General features: G+C 56.0%; 1 protein-coding gene across 5 annotated transcripts; it reads right to left on the bottom strand.

Moving 5' to 3' along the window:
- Window positions 1–455: 455 nt before the first annotated feature.
- LOC149858636 (epoxide hydrolase 3-like) lies at window positions 456–8761 on the bottom strand. Of its 5 annotated transcripts, none has more exons than XM_090060406.1 (8): window positions 8701–8761; window positions 6349–6610; window positions 5686–5771; window positions 5391–5590; window positions 4727–4855; window positions 4101–4204; window positions 3406–3554; window positions 456–2920 (listed from the first exon to the last, which is right to left on the bottom strand). In XM_090060406.1, exons 2-8 carry the CDS (start codon window positions 6592–6594, stop codon window positions 2701–2703), a joined length of 1134 nt encoding a protein of 377 aa, XP_089916532.1. In that variant the 5' UTR covers window positions 6595–6610; window positions 8701–8761; the 3' UTR covers window positions 456–2700. The 5 variants fall into 5 exon arrangements, with proteins under 5 accessions (XP_089916532.1, XP_089916533.1, XP_089916528.1 ...); XM_090060407.1 differs by having other exon boundaries at window positions 457–2920; window positions 5391–5566; XM_090060402.1 differs by having other exon boundaries at window positions 2783–3315.
- Window positions 8762–13892: the final 5131 nt, after the last annotated feature.

The following is a 13892-nucleotide window of genomic DNA, read 5'->3' as shown; positions in this document are numbered from 1 at the left end:
CCTGCTTTCCCCCCAAAATCAGCTGTTGGAAATTGAGATATGCAATTTAAGCCAGGAAATCTGGTAATAGCAATATTATCCTTACCAATATTTTCAAGGAAAGATCTTTTTTTACCGGATACTGCCTTTCAGAAACAAGCAGCATATCTTATTTTGATCACACATTGTATGTGAGAAGATATGGTATGGTAGGAACAGGAGTGAGATGGTTTGGAATGTTTGTGGAACTGAATAGATTTGCACCTTCTTACAAATATGAATTATGTGCTACCCTGATGAGCTGACTGGGCCCTTACTTCTGTGTCAGAGGGAACAAATGGTGTAGTACAAGAGGAACGATTTATTGTTCTGTGATGTTCATCATATTATATTGCTTTCTATTGAAACACAATTTAGACTAGCCAGTTAGCCTCTAACAGTCAAAGGTCTCAATCTTTTTAGACCCCGCCCCCCCCGGCCTCCCCTCCATAACTTTGCTGAATTTAGTGGCATTTAAAAACTAAGTTGACTCAGCTTTTTTACTGTGAAAAGCAATTCTTTTGCAAAGAACTCAGAAAGACCACAAGAGGTCAGGATGGCTTTGAGTCCTATTGGAAATCTCTGGGTTGATCTCCAGAATCAGGTGTAGGTGTTTGCACAACTAACAGTGCTGATATTGTGTGGCACACATCACGCCGAGATGCTATAGCACCCTGGTTGAGAATCACTGCTTCAATGTGCTGCTCTCCCTCCACTCAGACAGCATTAGATACTTATGCAAAATAAGCAACAAGTCCAGAATAATGAAATGGGCAAAGAAACAGAAGGGTTCTGCCTGCAGCTGTGTGACTGACAACCTTGCAAAGCAGGGAAGTTTCCTGTGCTGATTAGGGACAAGGAGCTGTGGTTTCAGTATTCTTCAGGACAGCAGGGTTGTGGTGAGGAAACCAAGCTGAGAAGTCTGTAATTAACTGTCCTCTGGGACCATCTGCAGGTTAGCTGAAGTGACCTTTCTTCCACATCTTGACCCATGCCATGATTAAAGGAAGTCTGTCTCCCCAGCATCCCTCTAGGTTTTCTTCGCACTTGTGTCTGTGCGAGCTCTATTAGCAGCTTGCCACTTTGGAGAGCACCCAGGAGATAGCATCCACCAGGAACCTCTGCAGTTCCCAGCATGCACTGCCCCACATTGGTGTGAACAGCCCATGCCCTAAGACAGTGCATACAGGGCCTGGACAGTTTGGTCCTGCTGGAACAATCTGGAAGTCCAGCACAAAGAGGGTTAATTGTAGGTGCAGGGGAAGCCCTGTGATTTCTCCAGGCTGGGTCCACAACCCTTTGCTCTCCTAGTAGCTGGGCTCTGGGCTAGGCTGGATGGGGTCACCCTGAGGCAGTGAGACCCTGGCCTGGGCCTTCCCAGGCTGAAGTCTGTGTGGAGATGTGTCCTTGGTCTCACAGACCAGGGAGTATGGATCTGGGTGTGGCAGGCCCAGCTGTGAAGCTCCCATGCAGCCCTCCAGTAGCTGAATAACTGAAGAGGGGTGGCGGGTAGGAGATGGGGCCTTTTGCCCTCCAGTGGGCACCAGCCCAGAGAGGAGATCAGGGTGCAATCTGGGTGGGTACCAAATGCTTCAGGTGTGGAGGGGAGGGAATCCTTGCAGGCATTGCTTCCACAGTGCAGAAAAGAACCTCTGCACAGATTAGCGAGTGCCTGTGGCTTTGTCACCTGCATGCTCCGTGCATGGGGACAGGGCTCCCTGGGACTCCAGAGAGCGAGGTGCAGAGTGGCTCAGCCCCAACCTGTTCCTGCCAATTGGGTACCGCACTTCAGATCCAACCCCAGCATCTGCGGCAGGAGGGCCCCGGTGCCCTGCACTCCCAGCTGGCTGATACGCCTAGAACGGGGGCCCTAAGAGCCACACTGGGCAGGGGCCCCAGCATAAGGAGACACCCTTTCGCCTCACTATGGGATCCCCTGAGATCCCACCCCACTGAGGCATCATCATGCAGACCCACCCAGTGGGGAATTCCCAGTCCTGCTCCCGCTACAGGTAACTGGGCCCTGCTGGTCAGGGGGGGCCAATTCCCCAGGCAGACACTGTCAATAGATGGAGCCCATTGGGTCATGCTTGTGCAAGAACAGCCATTTATTACCAGACCCAGGAAGTGAAGGAGGACACTGGAATGGAGGCTTCAAGAGGCAAACGCAACAACCGGCATTGGCACTGCCCAGCCCAGCGCAGGGAAAGGGGGACAGAGCCAGATGGAGCTGAGGTCCCACCAATCACTATGCTCACTGGGCACTGCCACTTGCCTTCTGCTCCCCCATGACAAGTGCTCCCTCATGACAAGCTGGCCATGCCCTCAGGCCTGCCACTGAGCATGCTACTGCCACAGCTCCCCCTATGAGCTTTCCCAACCCTGTATGCACTCCCACGCAAGGCAGAGCACAATATCTATGGTACCAGGTGGGATTGTCACCGCCCTTCCCATAGCCGGCAAGGGCCTCAGGTGGCCAATGATAAGGTGGCAGATAGAGATGCTGGCACACAGGGAGGGGGACCCTGAGGGCAGCTGATGGGTGGGGAGGAACAGACACACCAGGGCACATGCTAGGCTGGCCACACCAGGTTCAAGCTTGTGCATCATGGTCCCTGCCACATAGGGCCCAGGGCAGTGACCAGCTTCTGGACATGGCCACAGCCCCGTCACGGCACCACCTCAGCTGTTCTCTTGCAGGAAGCCCCACAGCAGCTGGTTGACCTTCTCGGGCTGGTCCTCGGGCACCCAGTGGCTGCACTGAGGGAGGCGCTCCATGTGGCACCTGCCATGGAAGTACTGCTGCAAGACCGCAAGCAGCCCGGCCTCCAGGTACACGTCTTTCTCCCCCCAGATCAACAGTGTGGGCGCCAGCACCGCCTTCCCCTCCACAATAGGCTTGCTGCAGGGGGAGGGACAGGCAGATGGAGATAAGAGCTCCCCAGGGCAATGGAATGCAGAGCTGCCCCAGCACCTACCCCAGGGAGCCCTGGTGTAACCCTGAGTCACATAGAGCTGGAGCACTTTGTGCTGGGAGTCAGCTGATTTTGGAGGAGACACTGGGGGGATAGGCAGGAAGGTATGTCCAATTGCAAACCCTGAAGAAGCTGGTGGAAGCCTGGAGGTGCCCCCAGAAGACTGGAAGTGCCTGGAACAGCTACCTCAGATTTGCCAGGAGCCCCATGCAACTGATCAGGAACCAGGGGGCAGAGGGGCAGTGGCTCTGGGGGGGGCACAGATCCCCCTCCTTCCCCCTGAGGGCTCCTCACTTGACCCTCCTGGTATCTCAGGTCCAGGCTGTAACAAGGTAAGTGAGCAAACAGCATCAGGCAGCTATGGCGATGAACAGGCCCCAGTTCATACACACCAAAGGGAGGCAGCTATTACCTGAAGAGGCCCCTGTAGTAGTTGACAGCTGAGGTTACCCTGCCTGGCTGGGACAGGCTGTAGATGTAAGCCTCCAGCTCCTGCTCTGTACAGCGTCGCTGGGGGTTCTGGATTCCTGCAATCCTGCTGCTCATGAACCACTTCAGCAGCTGCAGCGGGACAGACACGACTGAGGCGACGGGGGCAGCTGTAGGCGTACACCCCAGTTCCCAAGCCACTGAGCTCCAGTAGGGGTAAATGGGATCCCACAGCTCAGTTGAGCATCTCTGTCCCCAGTGGGGATGCCCAAGGAGGGCATGTGGTCAGGGCCTCCTGCAGCCCCAATCCTGATAGGAAGGGGTTGCAGGCAGCAATGCAGCTCTCTGCCTGCAGGAGGTGCTCTCTCCTCCCAGAAAGCAGCAGCCCCAGGGTAGCACTAGGGGGTGCTGCCCTGCCAAAAGCAGCATGGGGGCTCAGCAATCTCCCTTGGCAGGCAGTGCCAGGCAGTGCACCAGGGCATCACCGGGGGAGCTGGGCTGCAGGGAGACAGGGAGAGGCATCAGTAGGGGCCACTCTCCCGAGGTCAGCTGTGCTGGTGTGTGCTGCAGACAGCTGAATGGGGCAGGGCTGGCTCCTTTTACCCTCATTTAGAATCAGGTAACGGGCATTTCTGAGGGTTCCTGTCACCTGTCCCCAACCCCCAGTTTTGCTCTTACCTGGAAGTCACCCAGGGACAGGAGGAGCTCAGCGTAGCCCCGGAGCCGGAACAGGAACAGGAAGGAGGAGCGCAGCAGTTGCCAGGGGTGGTGGACAAGGTACTCTACAGGGTGGGGGGCAGACAGAGGCTGTGAGGTCACAGGGTCCCCAACACAGCCCATGGCACCCAGCCCGTGGGGACTGTTTGGTGGTAGATGGAGGGGAGATACCCAGGGTGTAAAAGGTGCAACTTGGGGAAGATGGGCCATAATTGATTCACTAAATGAATTCTGTGCACTGATCTTCAATACAGAGGGTATTGGGGCGATCCCTCCACTAGAGCTATTCTCCCTGGCAGACTGGTCTGAAGAGTTGGGTCAGGTTGAAATAACCAAAGAATTTGGAGAACAAAACGATTAATTAAACACTAAGATGTCACTGAGTCTGGATGCATCCACCTGAGGACCCTGAAGAACCCCCACGTGGAACTGCAGAGCTGTTGGCTGGAAACTTGCCATAGCTCATCTCCAGAAAGGGCTCCATAGGTGATCCTAGGAACTACAGTGACTCTCCCTTCTATTCCTGGCATGGTAATGCTAATTACTCCCTTGCAGTTCCAGTCTGGCACTGCTCATGTTCTTTGTACCTTGGTACACAGAGGGGTGGGCAGCATTCATGAAGATGAGCTTCTCCACCATGTTGGGGTGAGTTGCAGCAAACACCCAGGCGATGGCACCGCCCCAGTCGTGTCCCACTAGAATGGCCTTGGTGGAGCCTGCAGCAATGGATGGACAGATGGGCTGTGATGGCACAGCAAGTGTGGCAGCACAGAAGGGCTGGACTAACCACACTACAGGAACAGGCCAGCACCAGTGGAAGCCCTCCTCCCACCTGCTGTGGGGCTCCCTTCCCGCACTGCCTGCTCCAGCCTTGGGTGTGCTGCTGCCCCAGCTCTACACAGCTAGGGGGCCTTACCCCATTACCCAGCTCACCCCAGCTCCCAGTTATATCCCTGACAGTGCTGAATTGGGACTGTCTCCTCACAGGCCTCACTTGTCACAGGGCCAACAGGGTCCTGGCCTAATGATACTAGCTGTAGGACCCTGAGCCCAGGAAGGTCACATTTAGCTCCAGGCAGTCTCAGGTGAGCAGTGGGGCAAGGGGTCTGGTCCACAGGATCTGCCCTAGGATCACCTCCCCATGGCCAGGGAATGGGGGCACCCACCTGGGTTGCAAAGGACTGGACAAACGATGGATAGGACATCAGTCCCTGGGCCCCTGCAGCCCACACCCTTGCAGCACACGCTCACCCTCTTCATCCCTGGTGCTGAGAGTCTCGATGACTTCCTGCACATCTTCCAGCAGGGTCTCCATAGCATAGTCCTGCTCCTGGGGTGGGGCGTCCGAGGCACCACAGCCCCACAGGTCCAGCGCCACCACCCGGAACTGCTTGTGGAATTCCTGCAGCTGGTGGCGCCAGCAGAACCTGCCACATGCCGGCACACACACACTTGGGTCAGAAAATACAATAGACAATTCTCACGTGCACCCCACAAAGGCCCATGCCCCTATGCTACCTGTCCCAGAGCAGCCAGCCAGACTTACCAGTTTTGGGGGAACCCATGCAGGAACAATATAAGCGGCGCCTGCTCTGGGCCAGCTGCGACATAGTGCAAGCGCAGACCTGAGCTCTACAGAGATGTGGAGGGCAGAGAGGGAACTGTTATGCTATGCACCCCATGGCACCATCTGACCACCCTGGGGCCCTCCCAAGAAGCCGTGGCATCTCCCCCTGCCACTACGATAAACCCATGCTGTCTTGCCTGGGCTGTGCTAATGTTCCTGCTGGGACCAAAGCCAAAGTTTCTTAACTAGAGGGTCTTGCCCCTCTGCTCAGGGTCAGATCAATGCCATATTTGGGGTCTGGAAGGAATTGTACTCCATGGTCAGGTAGATATAGACTCGGGGTGCTAGGGAGGGGGGTTGCTTTCCTTTGTAGCAGAGGGCACAGCCTCTATCTGGGATCTCTTGAGTATACATCAACAAAAGCAGGACAGTGGCTGCCATGGTCCCCCTGCTTTCCCTGTGGTAGGTTCGGGCATGGTCTGGTGTTGTGTCAGGGTTGATGTGGAGTTTAGATTATGGATTTGTATAGGGTGGTTTGGACAGGGCTGATTCTGCCTCAGGCACGGGAGTGGACTACTAGATGATATCTGGAATCCCTTCCAGCCCCGCTTCTCTGGGATCCCATGATTCTCTTGCACACACCTTGAGTCGCAGGTAGTGGTGCTCCCCGTAGGTGGTCCCCATGAGGCATGGTGGGGGCATGCCCCGCACCCTCCATTGGAAAGCCTGGCATGGCCCCTTGGTCAGCACCAGCCATGGCACCCACAGGATGGAGACAGTGCCCACAAGAAGGGAGATGAGGCGCACGGCCTGGCAGTACAGGGCATCGCGAAACCGCAGCACCAGGCGGGTAAGAGCCAGCAGCAGCTGGGAGAGAAGCAACACCATCCCCCACAGCCCTGGGCTGCAGGGGACAGGACCGGGGTCACTGGGGTGTCCCTTACATCGGTGGTTTTCAACCCTTTTTGGATCAGGACCCATTTGGAACCCATTTGATGGCCACTCCCAACCCACTGATGGCACTGGCACCTCACTCCCAACCTGCTGCCCCCAGCCCTGCAGTGTATGGGGCATGGAAGGCCCCAGGCAGCCCCTGGCAGGCTAGAACCCTGCCCAGCCTGCAATGGAAAAGCCATGGTTTGCCACATTTTTCTCTTTTAAAGAAAGAAGGATACATTTTTAAACTTTGTTCACAACCCTTTCATATATTCTCACAACCCACTTTTGGGTCACAACCCACGGGTTAATAAACACTGCCCTACATCATACACGGGTGCTAGGATGGCCTCTCATTACTCTGGGCTGCTCTCAGCACCATCCCCTGCCAGCTCCCCCAGACCCTTGTTGGCCCTGTGCTGCTCTGATCAGGGCACAGCTATGCTGTGTGGAGATGGCCATTTTGCCTGCCCACAAGCCCTACGGCAGAGGTGGGAATTGGTACTATTTTGATTCAGGTCTGCGCTGCTCCCAGCTGCACTGAGGGCTGGTTCACACCTGACGGGTACCAAAATACTGGTTCTGACCATGACTGATTTGGTGTCACCAGCTCCCCTGGGAAAGGGACTGTGCAAGAACGATGGTCATGGCCACCTGATCTTGCTCCTGCCTGCGCCAACCCCCTTGAGGCATCTATGATGCCAACCCCATGGCTGATGGGGACCCTGAGGATCATGAGGTCTGTGACTGTCACTCTGTACAGTAAGTGCTCACAGAGGAGCTGCCACAGCCTGCACCTGGTTCCCCCTTCTTGGCTGGGGAGTTTGGCTGCTCCCTTCAGCCAGCATCAAACACCAGTGTTTGCATCTCCTTGGTGAATGGGTCTTCTCCATGTGTCACAAGCGCAGCTGGCTCTTGTGTCTCTGACCCAAGGGCTCTCTAGCCCACACTGCTGGGTGCTGCAGTGTCCCCTATGGCACCCCTGGTCACTGGGACAGCCCCATGTGGCTCTGGGCTGCTGTTGGCATCCTCTCTGCCAGGCTCCCTTGGGGCCCAGCACCACCCAGTGGCAACAGAAACCACCTAGGCAATCCTAGAAGCCATGAGTGGCACCCAGCTGAGTGCCACATGGGACCAAGGAGGCTGCAGCTGGCTCTCCTTGTCACCAGCCAACAGGGGAGGGGCTGGCACTTTGGCCCTGGGCTGAAGATCTCAGTAGGGGGGGGCAGCCAGGGATTCAGTGCTTGATGCCCTGCTCCAACTGTGCAGAGAGACGACTGTGGGCTGGCTGACCCTGCTACACACCCCCATGGAAATCCCTCCTTGTCCTCTTCATCGGCCACTGCCTGCTTCACTGCCCAGGGGTTTGGCAGTGCCCTGCTCCCCCTCCCAGGGATCCAGCAGGCTGCCCACCCCCGTGGCCTTTTCTCTCATGCCCTGCCCTGCCCTCCCCACTCCATAACCCCAGCCACCCTCCACCCCCACCATCCTATCCATGGCTGCCCACTTTCTAGGGTGCAGCTGGAGATGGCTCTCCCTGCTTCGTACTCTGCCCCCACCACCCCAGCCCTGTCCCTGGCCACGCCTCTCCTGCTCCCTCCCCTGACCTTGCACCCAGGAAGTCACTGCAGGTGCTCGCTGCCTTTGCAATCCCCAACCCCAGCTTGGGCGGGAGGCCTGGTGGCTCCTCTCAGCTGTCCCACTACAGCCCCAGGCTGGGCAGAGGTCATGCCGCCGCATCACGGTCTGGGAGGGGGCTTGGGTTGCCCCACGATTGCAGCTGGAAGCTGGAGGTGTGGGCAGGGGCCCGGGGTGACCCCCGGGGACCCCCCAGCAACTCCAGGGGCCCCCTTCCTGCACCCCCAGCTCCCCCGTGCCAGGGCTCCCCCAGCTCGGGGCGCTCGGCGGGGCTCACGGGGACCCCCCGCCCCACGGGGCTCCAGCATGCAGCCGCGGGCGCTGCTACAGCACCGCGCCGGCCCGGGCGGCAGAGCGGGCTGACGGGCCCGTGCTGCCGGCGCCCACCTACTCCCACCTGCCCCTCCCCCGCCGACCTACCCCGGTCCTGTCCGGCTCTCGGTCCGGCCACGCCCCACCCCCGCCAGCACCTCCAGCTCCCTGATTGGCTCGCTGGGGAGCGGGGCCGAACTGAAGCAAGGGGGCGGGGCTCGGAGGCTGCGGGCCAATGAGATGGGGAGAGCGAGGAAAGGGACCGCGTGGGGCGACCGGGCGGTGGGGGCGGGGATGCTGTTGCGGGCCGGGGCGGGTCTGGGGGCCGTTGCTGGAGGAGAGGGCAGGGGAAATGGGGCGGGGGTGGTGTTAGGGGGAGGGAGGCTGGTGCCCGGCTCCCACTGTGCTGCCCGCTGTCCGAGCTGGCCGCTGAGCCACCAAAGCTGTGTCAGCTCCCTGGCTGGGAGACTCGCTCCCAGGACCTGGATCCTCCGCTTTAGAGTCCGTCCAGGGCTGGGGTGGGCATGGAGAGGTGCTGCCAGGGTGTGCGGCTGTTCAGGCTTCCTTGCTCCCATAGTAACAGGGCCCAGCCTATCCTCTGTCTCTGCAGGCTCTGCCAGGGCCATCGTGGCAGGACACGACTGGGGAGAGGGGAGTCATCACTTTTGTGTTTGTCACCTGATACCCCAAGCAGATGGAGAAGGTGATCATAGACACCCGGGCCCCCGTCTCCCCTCCGCTCTGTCACGTGTCCAGGCCCAGCAGATCCAGGGCAGAGGCAGCAGCAGGGGCCCCCTTGCTTCTGACATACGCTTTTCTGCTCCCATTTGTGTCTCTGGCCAGCTGCATCTTTCTTGGCCTTCCTGATTTCCTCTGTGTGCCCCTGTGATACCCTTATTTCTCCTCCCTGGAATTGCAGCCAAGTTCCCACTGTTTGTAAGGTTCCTTCCTGAGCTGCAGTTCATTGGAGCTGTTTAGCTAGCCAGGGCCTTGTCCTTTTTTTAAAGAGAAAACTGGGATTGTCCTGGACACCCCTGACTCTGGGAGCATGAGCTGTGTCCTGGTGCTGGCAGTGCTGCATGTATGCTGACCCTTATTAGCAGCTCCCTTGTAACAGGGCCCAGGAGCTGCTACTTACCTTGATCAGCAAAGCAGCATCCTACTGTGCACAGGCTCAGTTCTGCAGCCTATTTAGCAGTGGTAAGCTGCACGAGCAGTGCTAAACAAGGGCTCTCTAGCCCTTTGTTCACAGCCTGTCTGGTTGCTCCAGGGGTGGGGATGGAGGGTTCCCTGGTACAATGTCTACACAGCAATTGGCTAATCTTGCCTCTATGGCAGGGCCTGGCAACACATAACCTCTGTGCCATCACTCTTGGGGATGGGGATAGGTGTTGCCAGTAGTTCCAGAGGGGTGCTCCTCCCCCTTTATTTGGCATTGGTGAGGCCACAGCTGGAGTACTGTGCCCAGTTCTGGGCACCACACTTCAGAACGGATGTGGATAAACTTGAAAGGGTACAGAGAAGAGCTACCCACATGATAAGGGGCCTGGAGGATAGGCCCTATGAGGAGAGACTCCAAGAACTGAGTCTGCTTCGTCTGATTAAGACAAGAAATTTGGGCGTCACACCAGATGACAAAGCCAACATATTTAACGATTTTTTTGCCTCCATCTTTCTAAGCAGGGACCGAAACAGCAACCCCCCCGCTGGGCCCCCCTCAGGTCCCAGGGGAGGCATACCTGGGCCAAGGGTTAGTGAGGAACTAGTTAGGGAGCTTCTAGAGGGACTGGACATATTCAAGTCAGCTGGTCCAGACGATCTCCACCCTAGAGTACTAAAGGAATTGGCTGAGGTCATTGCAGGACTCCTGGCACGGCTTTATGAGCACTCATGGTGCTCTCGTGTGGGGCCAGAGGACTGGAAGAGGGCCAACGTGGTTCCCATCTTCAAAAAAGGGAGGAAAGAGGACCCGGAAAACTATAGGCCAGTTAGTCTTACTTCGATCCTAGGCAAGCTGTTCTAGAAAATTATGCTGGCACACATCCACGAGGGGCCAGCAGGGGATTTCATGTTTAGGGGCAACCAAGACGGGTTCATCAGTGGCAGGTCCTGTCAGACCAACCTGGTGCCCTTCTATGATCAGATCAGCAAATCGTTAGATGCAGGGGTAGCAGTGGATATAATCTTCCTGGACTTTTGGAAGGCCTTCGACACTGTCTCTCACCCTGTTCTCATTAAGAAACTGGGGGACTGTGATGTTGACACCTACACAGTCAATTGGGTCTCCAGCTGGCTGGAGGGCCGCACCCAGAGGGTGGTGATGGATGGGTCATTTTCAGCCTGGAGGGATGTGGGCAGTGGGGTCCCCCAGGCCTCGGTCCTTGGGCCTGCACTGTTCAACATCTTCATCAGTGACTTGGACGAGGGGGTAAAAAGCACCTTGTTCAAATTTGCTGATGACACTAAGATGTGGGGGGATGCGGGCACACTAGAAAGGAGGAATAGGCTACAGTCGGACCTAGACAGGTTACAGGGGTGGGTGGATGAGAACAGGATGGGATTCAACACTGACAAGTGCAAGGTACTGCACCTGGGGAGGAAGAACCAGCACCGTACCTAGAGCCTGGGGAACTCCCTTCTTGTCAGTACAGAGACGGAAAAGGATCTTGGAGTCATCATTGATGCCAAGATGAACATGGGCCGGCAGTGTGGGGACGCAGTCAAGAAGGCCAACCATACCTTGTCATGCATCCACAGATGCATCTCGAGCAGGTCCAGGGAGGTGATCCTCCCCCTCCATGCGGCACTGGTCAGGCCGCAGCTGGAGTACTGCATCCAGTTCTGGGCACCGCACTTCAAGAGGGATGTGGACAACATGGAGAGGGTCCAGAGGCGGGCCACTGGCATGATCGGGGGCAGTGGGGCAGACCCTATGAGAAGAGGCTACAGGACCTGAACCTGTTCAGCCTCCACAAGAGAAGGCTGAGGGGGATCTAGTGGCCTGTTACAAACTAGTCAGGGGGGATCAGCAGGCACTGGGGAAGTCCCTGTTCCCCCGAGCACTGCCAGGAGTGACCAGGAATAACAGTCACAAGCTGGTAGAGGGAAAATTTAGGCTAGATATCAGGAGGTACTACTTCATTGTCAGGGCGGCTGGGACCTGAAATCAACTTCCAAGAGAAGTGGTGCTGGCTCTTACCCTGGGGGTCTTTAAGAGGAGGTTAGATGAACACCTTGCTGGGGTCGTTTGACCCCAGTAATCTTTCCTGCCATGGCAGGGGGTCAGACTAGATGATCTACTCAGGTCCCTTCTGACCCTAGAAACTATGAAGACTGAGAGGTGCCTTGATAACCGCCTATAAGTATGTCGGGGTGAACACCAAGATCTAGGGGAGCAACTCTTCAGATAGGCATACTGTGGGAGGATAAGGACCAATGGGACAAGCTAACTGAGGAAAAATTTAGGCTGAACATAAGGAAAAACTTATTTTCTGTAAAGGTAACTAGAATCTGGAACACACTCCCAGCGGAGGTGGTGCAGTTGCCATCCCTGGAGGTGTTCAAGAGGAGGCTGGACAAGCACCTTGTTGAGCCCTTTTGACCCCAGTGACCTCTTGCCCATGGCAGGGATCTGGACTTGATGATCTTACAGGTCCCTTCAGGTCCTTTGATTCTGTGACCTCTGTGCCATCACTCTTGGGGGTGGGGATCAGCAGTGAGGGCAGGCGTCTTGGGTACTCCCAAGAGGTGAAGATTTGCTGCCCATACCAAGGATCAGTGGAAAGACTCACTGATATCTGATCTAAAGGGGTGCTAACCTTACAAGGGACCTCCCTTTGATGCCAAAACAGAGCTGGCATAGACTGAGGATATTAAAATCTGTAAGGTGATGATGTCATGGTTGGCATGCATGAAAGCTCCCTGCAACCTTTCTGACAGCACCATCCACTCATGAAGGTTCGTTTTGATGTTAGTTATAATTTGGGGTTTCTCTGACCCAGTAACTTCCTCATCAAAGTGCTCAGGCCAGAGTCCTGACAGGAGCAAACCAGGCTCCAGAGCACTCGCAGCAAATGAAGAGATACCAAGAGCAGGTGGGCTTCCACAGCATAACTTCACTCAGGCAGAGGCCTAGAAGTACTAGGAGTTTACAAGAGGGGTTGAGACTTACTGTGGGGAGTGGGAGGCTGTGCTGGGTCTTTGCAGGTCTGATTGCATGAGACCCATGGGACAGGGAAGTCTGGGACTCGGGCATCCTGGCTTCAACCACCACCGTGACCTTGACTCTGTCCCCTGACACACCGGCTGATCTTGTCTCATCATCAGGGCCTGATGGTAAATGCCTTCTGCACTGCACTGGGTGCTGCACTGGTGGAAAGCAGGAAGGCAGACCCCAACCCCAAAGATGCCAATTCACCCCTTCAGTGCTGTCTGGAGAGGTGCATACTTTCATGCCCATGGCCCATGTTCACCTTTCCCCCGCACATATCCGGGCTGCGACCATTGGCCGAAGCAGGGAGATCTGGAGGGACAGGGACAGGCTAAATCCCTGGACGACTAAGCCACAGAGCAGCACACGGCTGAAGCCAGGGAGGGACAGAGCTCACCTGAACAGGTTGCTGCCTAGCAGGGAATTTCTAACCCTGCTCCTACTGGGGGCAGCTGGGCCCTGCTGGTCGGGAGGGACTGGTTGCCAGTGCAGATGCTGCCAATAGACGGAGCTCACCGTGTCATCCCTGTGTGAGTGTTGCAAAAGATTGCGGTCCGTTTCTTGGAGGCCACCAAAATCACAGACACACACTTATTAGCAGCACAAAAGGTGTATTTGCAAATAGGGTCAGAGCAGAGTCAAAGACTCAGATTACTCCGAACCCCTGAGGAATTTTTGCAGCCTGTATTTATCCTTTCCCTCCTGGGCATGTGTGCAGAAACAGGAACTCTTACAGCTCATTTCCGTTTCATACAAACATATGTGTGGTTACATCACTACATCCATCGCATGTACATTATAATTAACTACTTAAGTATGCAGGGCGGAGAAGTAAATATGCATCAGCTAATTGTGCATGCTCAGAAAGTTCTTTAGGTCACCAAGAGTTTAAATCCCGCCCCCCTTTCAAGGACACAGTCAGTTGAATTCCAGCTTCTGTAATCTGCATGAGAAAAGCTAGGGGGAGGCTGGGGGAGAGTGTGATTTAATATAAGAAGAACTGTGGCAAGGCTGGCCAAGGAAAAAAAGTCCTTGGCAGTGGTTTATCTTATCAGGTGCGAGATGCAAACTGTGCATTTCTAACAACACT

The sequence above is a fragment of the Crocodylus siamensis genome, chromosome 8 (assembly GCF_052110815.1).
Source record: "Crocodylus siamensis isolate JL-2025a chromosome 8, ASM5211081v1, whole genome shotgun sequence".
Classification (NCBI taxonomy): domain Eukaryota; kingdom Metazoa; phylum Chordata; order Crocodylia; family Crocodylidae; genus Crocodylus; species Crocodylus siamensis.
This window is presented reverse-complemented; position numbering and strand designations above follow the sequence as displayed.

Coding starts and splice junctions, on each gene's coding strand:
- LOC149858636 (XM_090060402.1), bottom strand. CDS start 6,594: ATGGTGTTGCTTCTCTCCCAGCTGCTGCTGGCTCTTACCCGCCTGGTG. Junction 5,772..6,348: donor ACCACTACCTGCGACTCAAG/GTGTGTGCAAGA, acceptor ACATCTCTGTAG/AGCTCAGGTCTGCGCTTGCA. Junction 4,856..5,390: donor CAGCACCAGGGATGAAGAGG/GTGAGCGTGTGC, acceptor CCATTGCTGCAG/GCTCCACCAAGGCCATTCTA.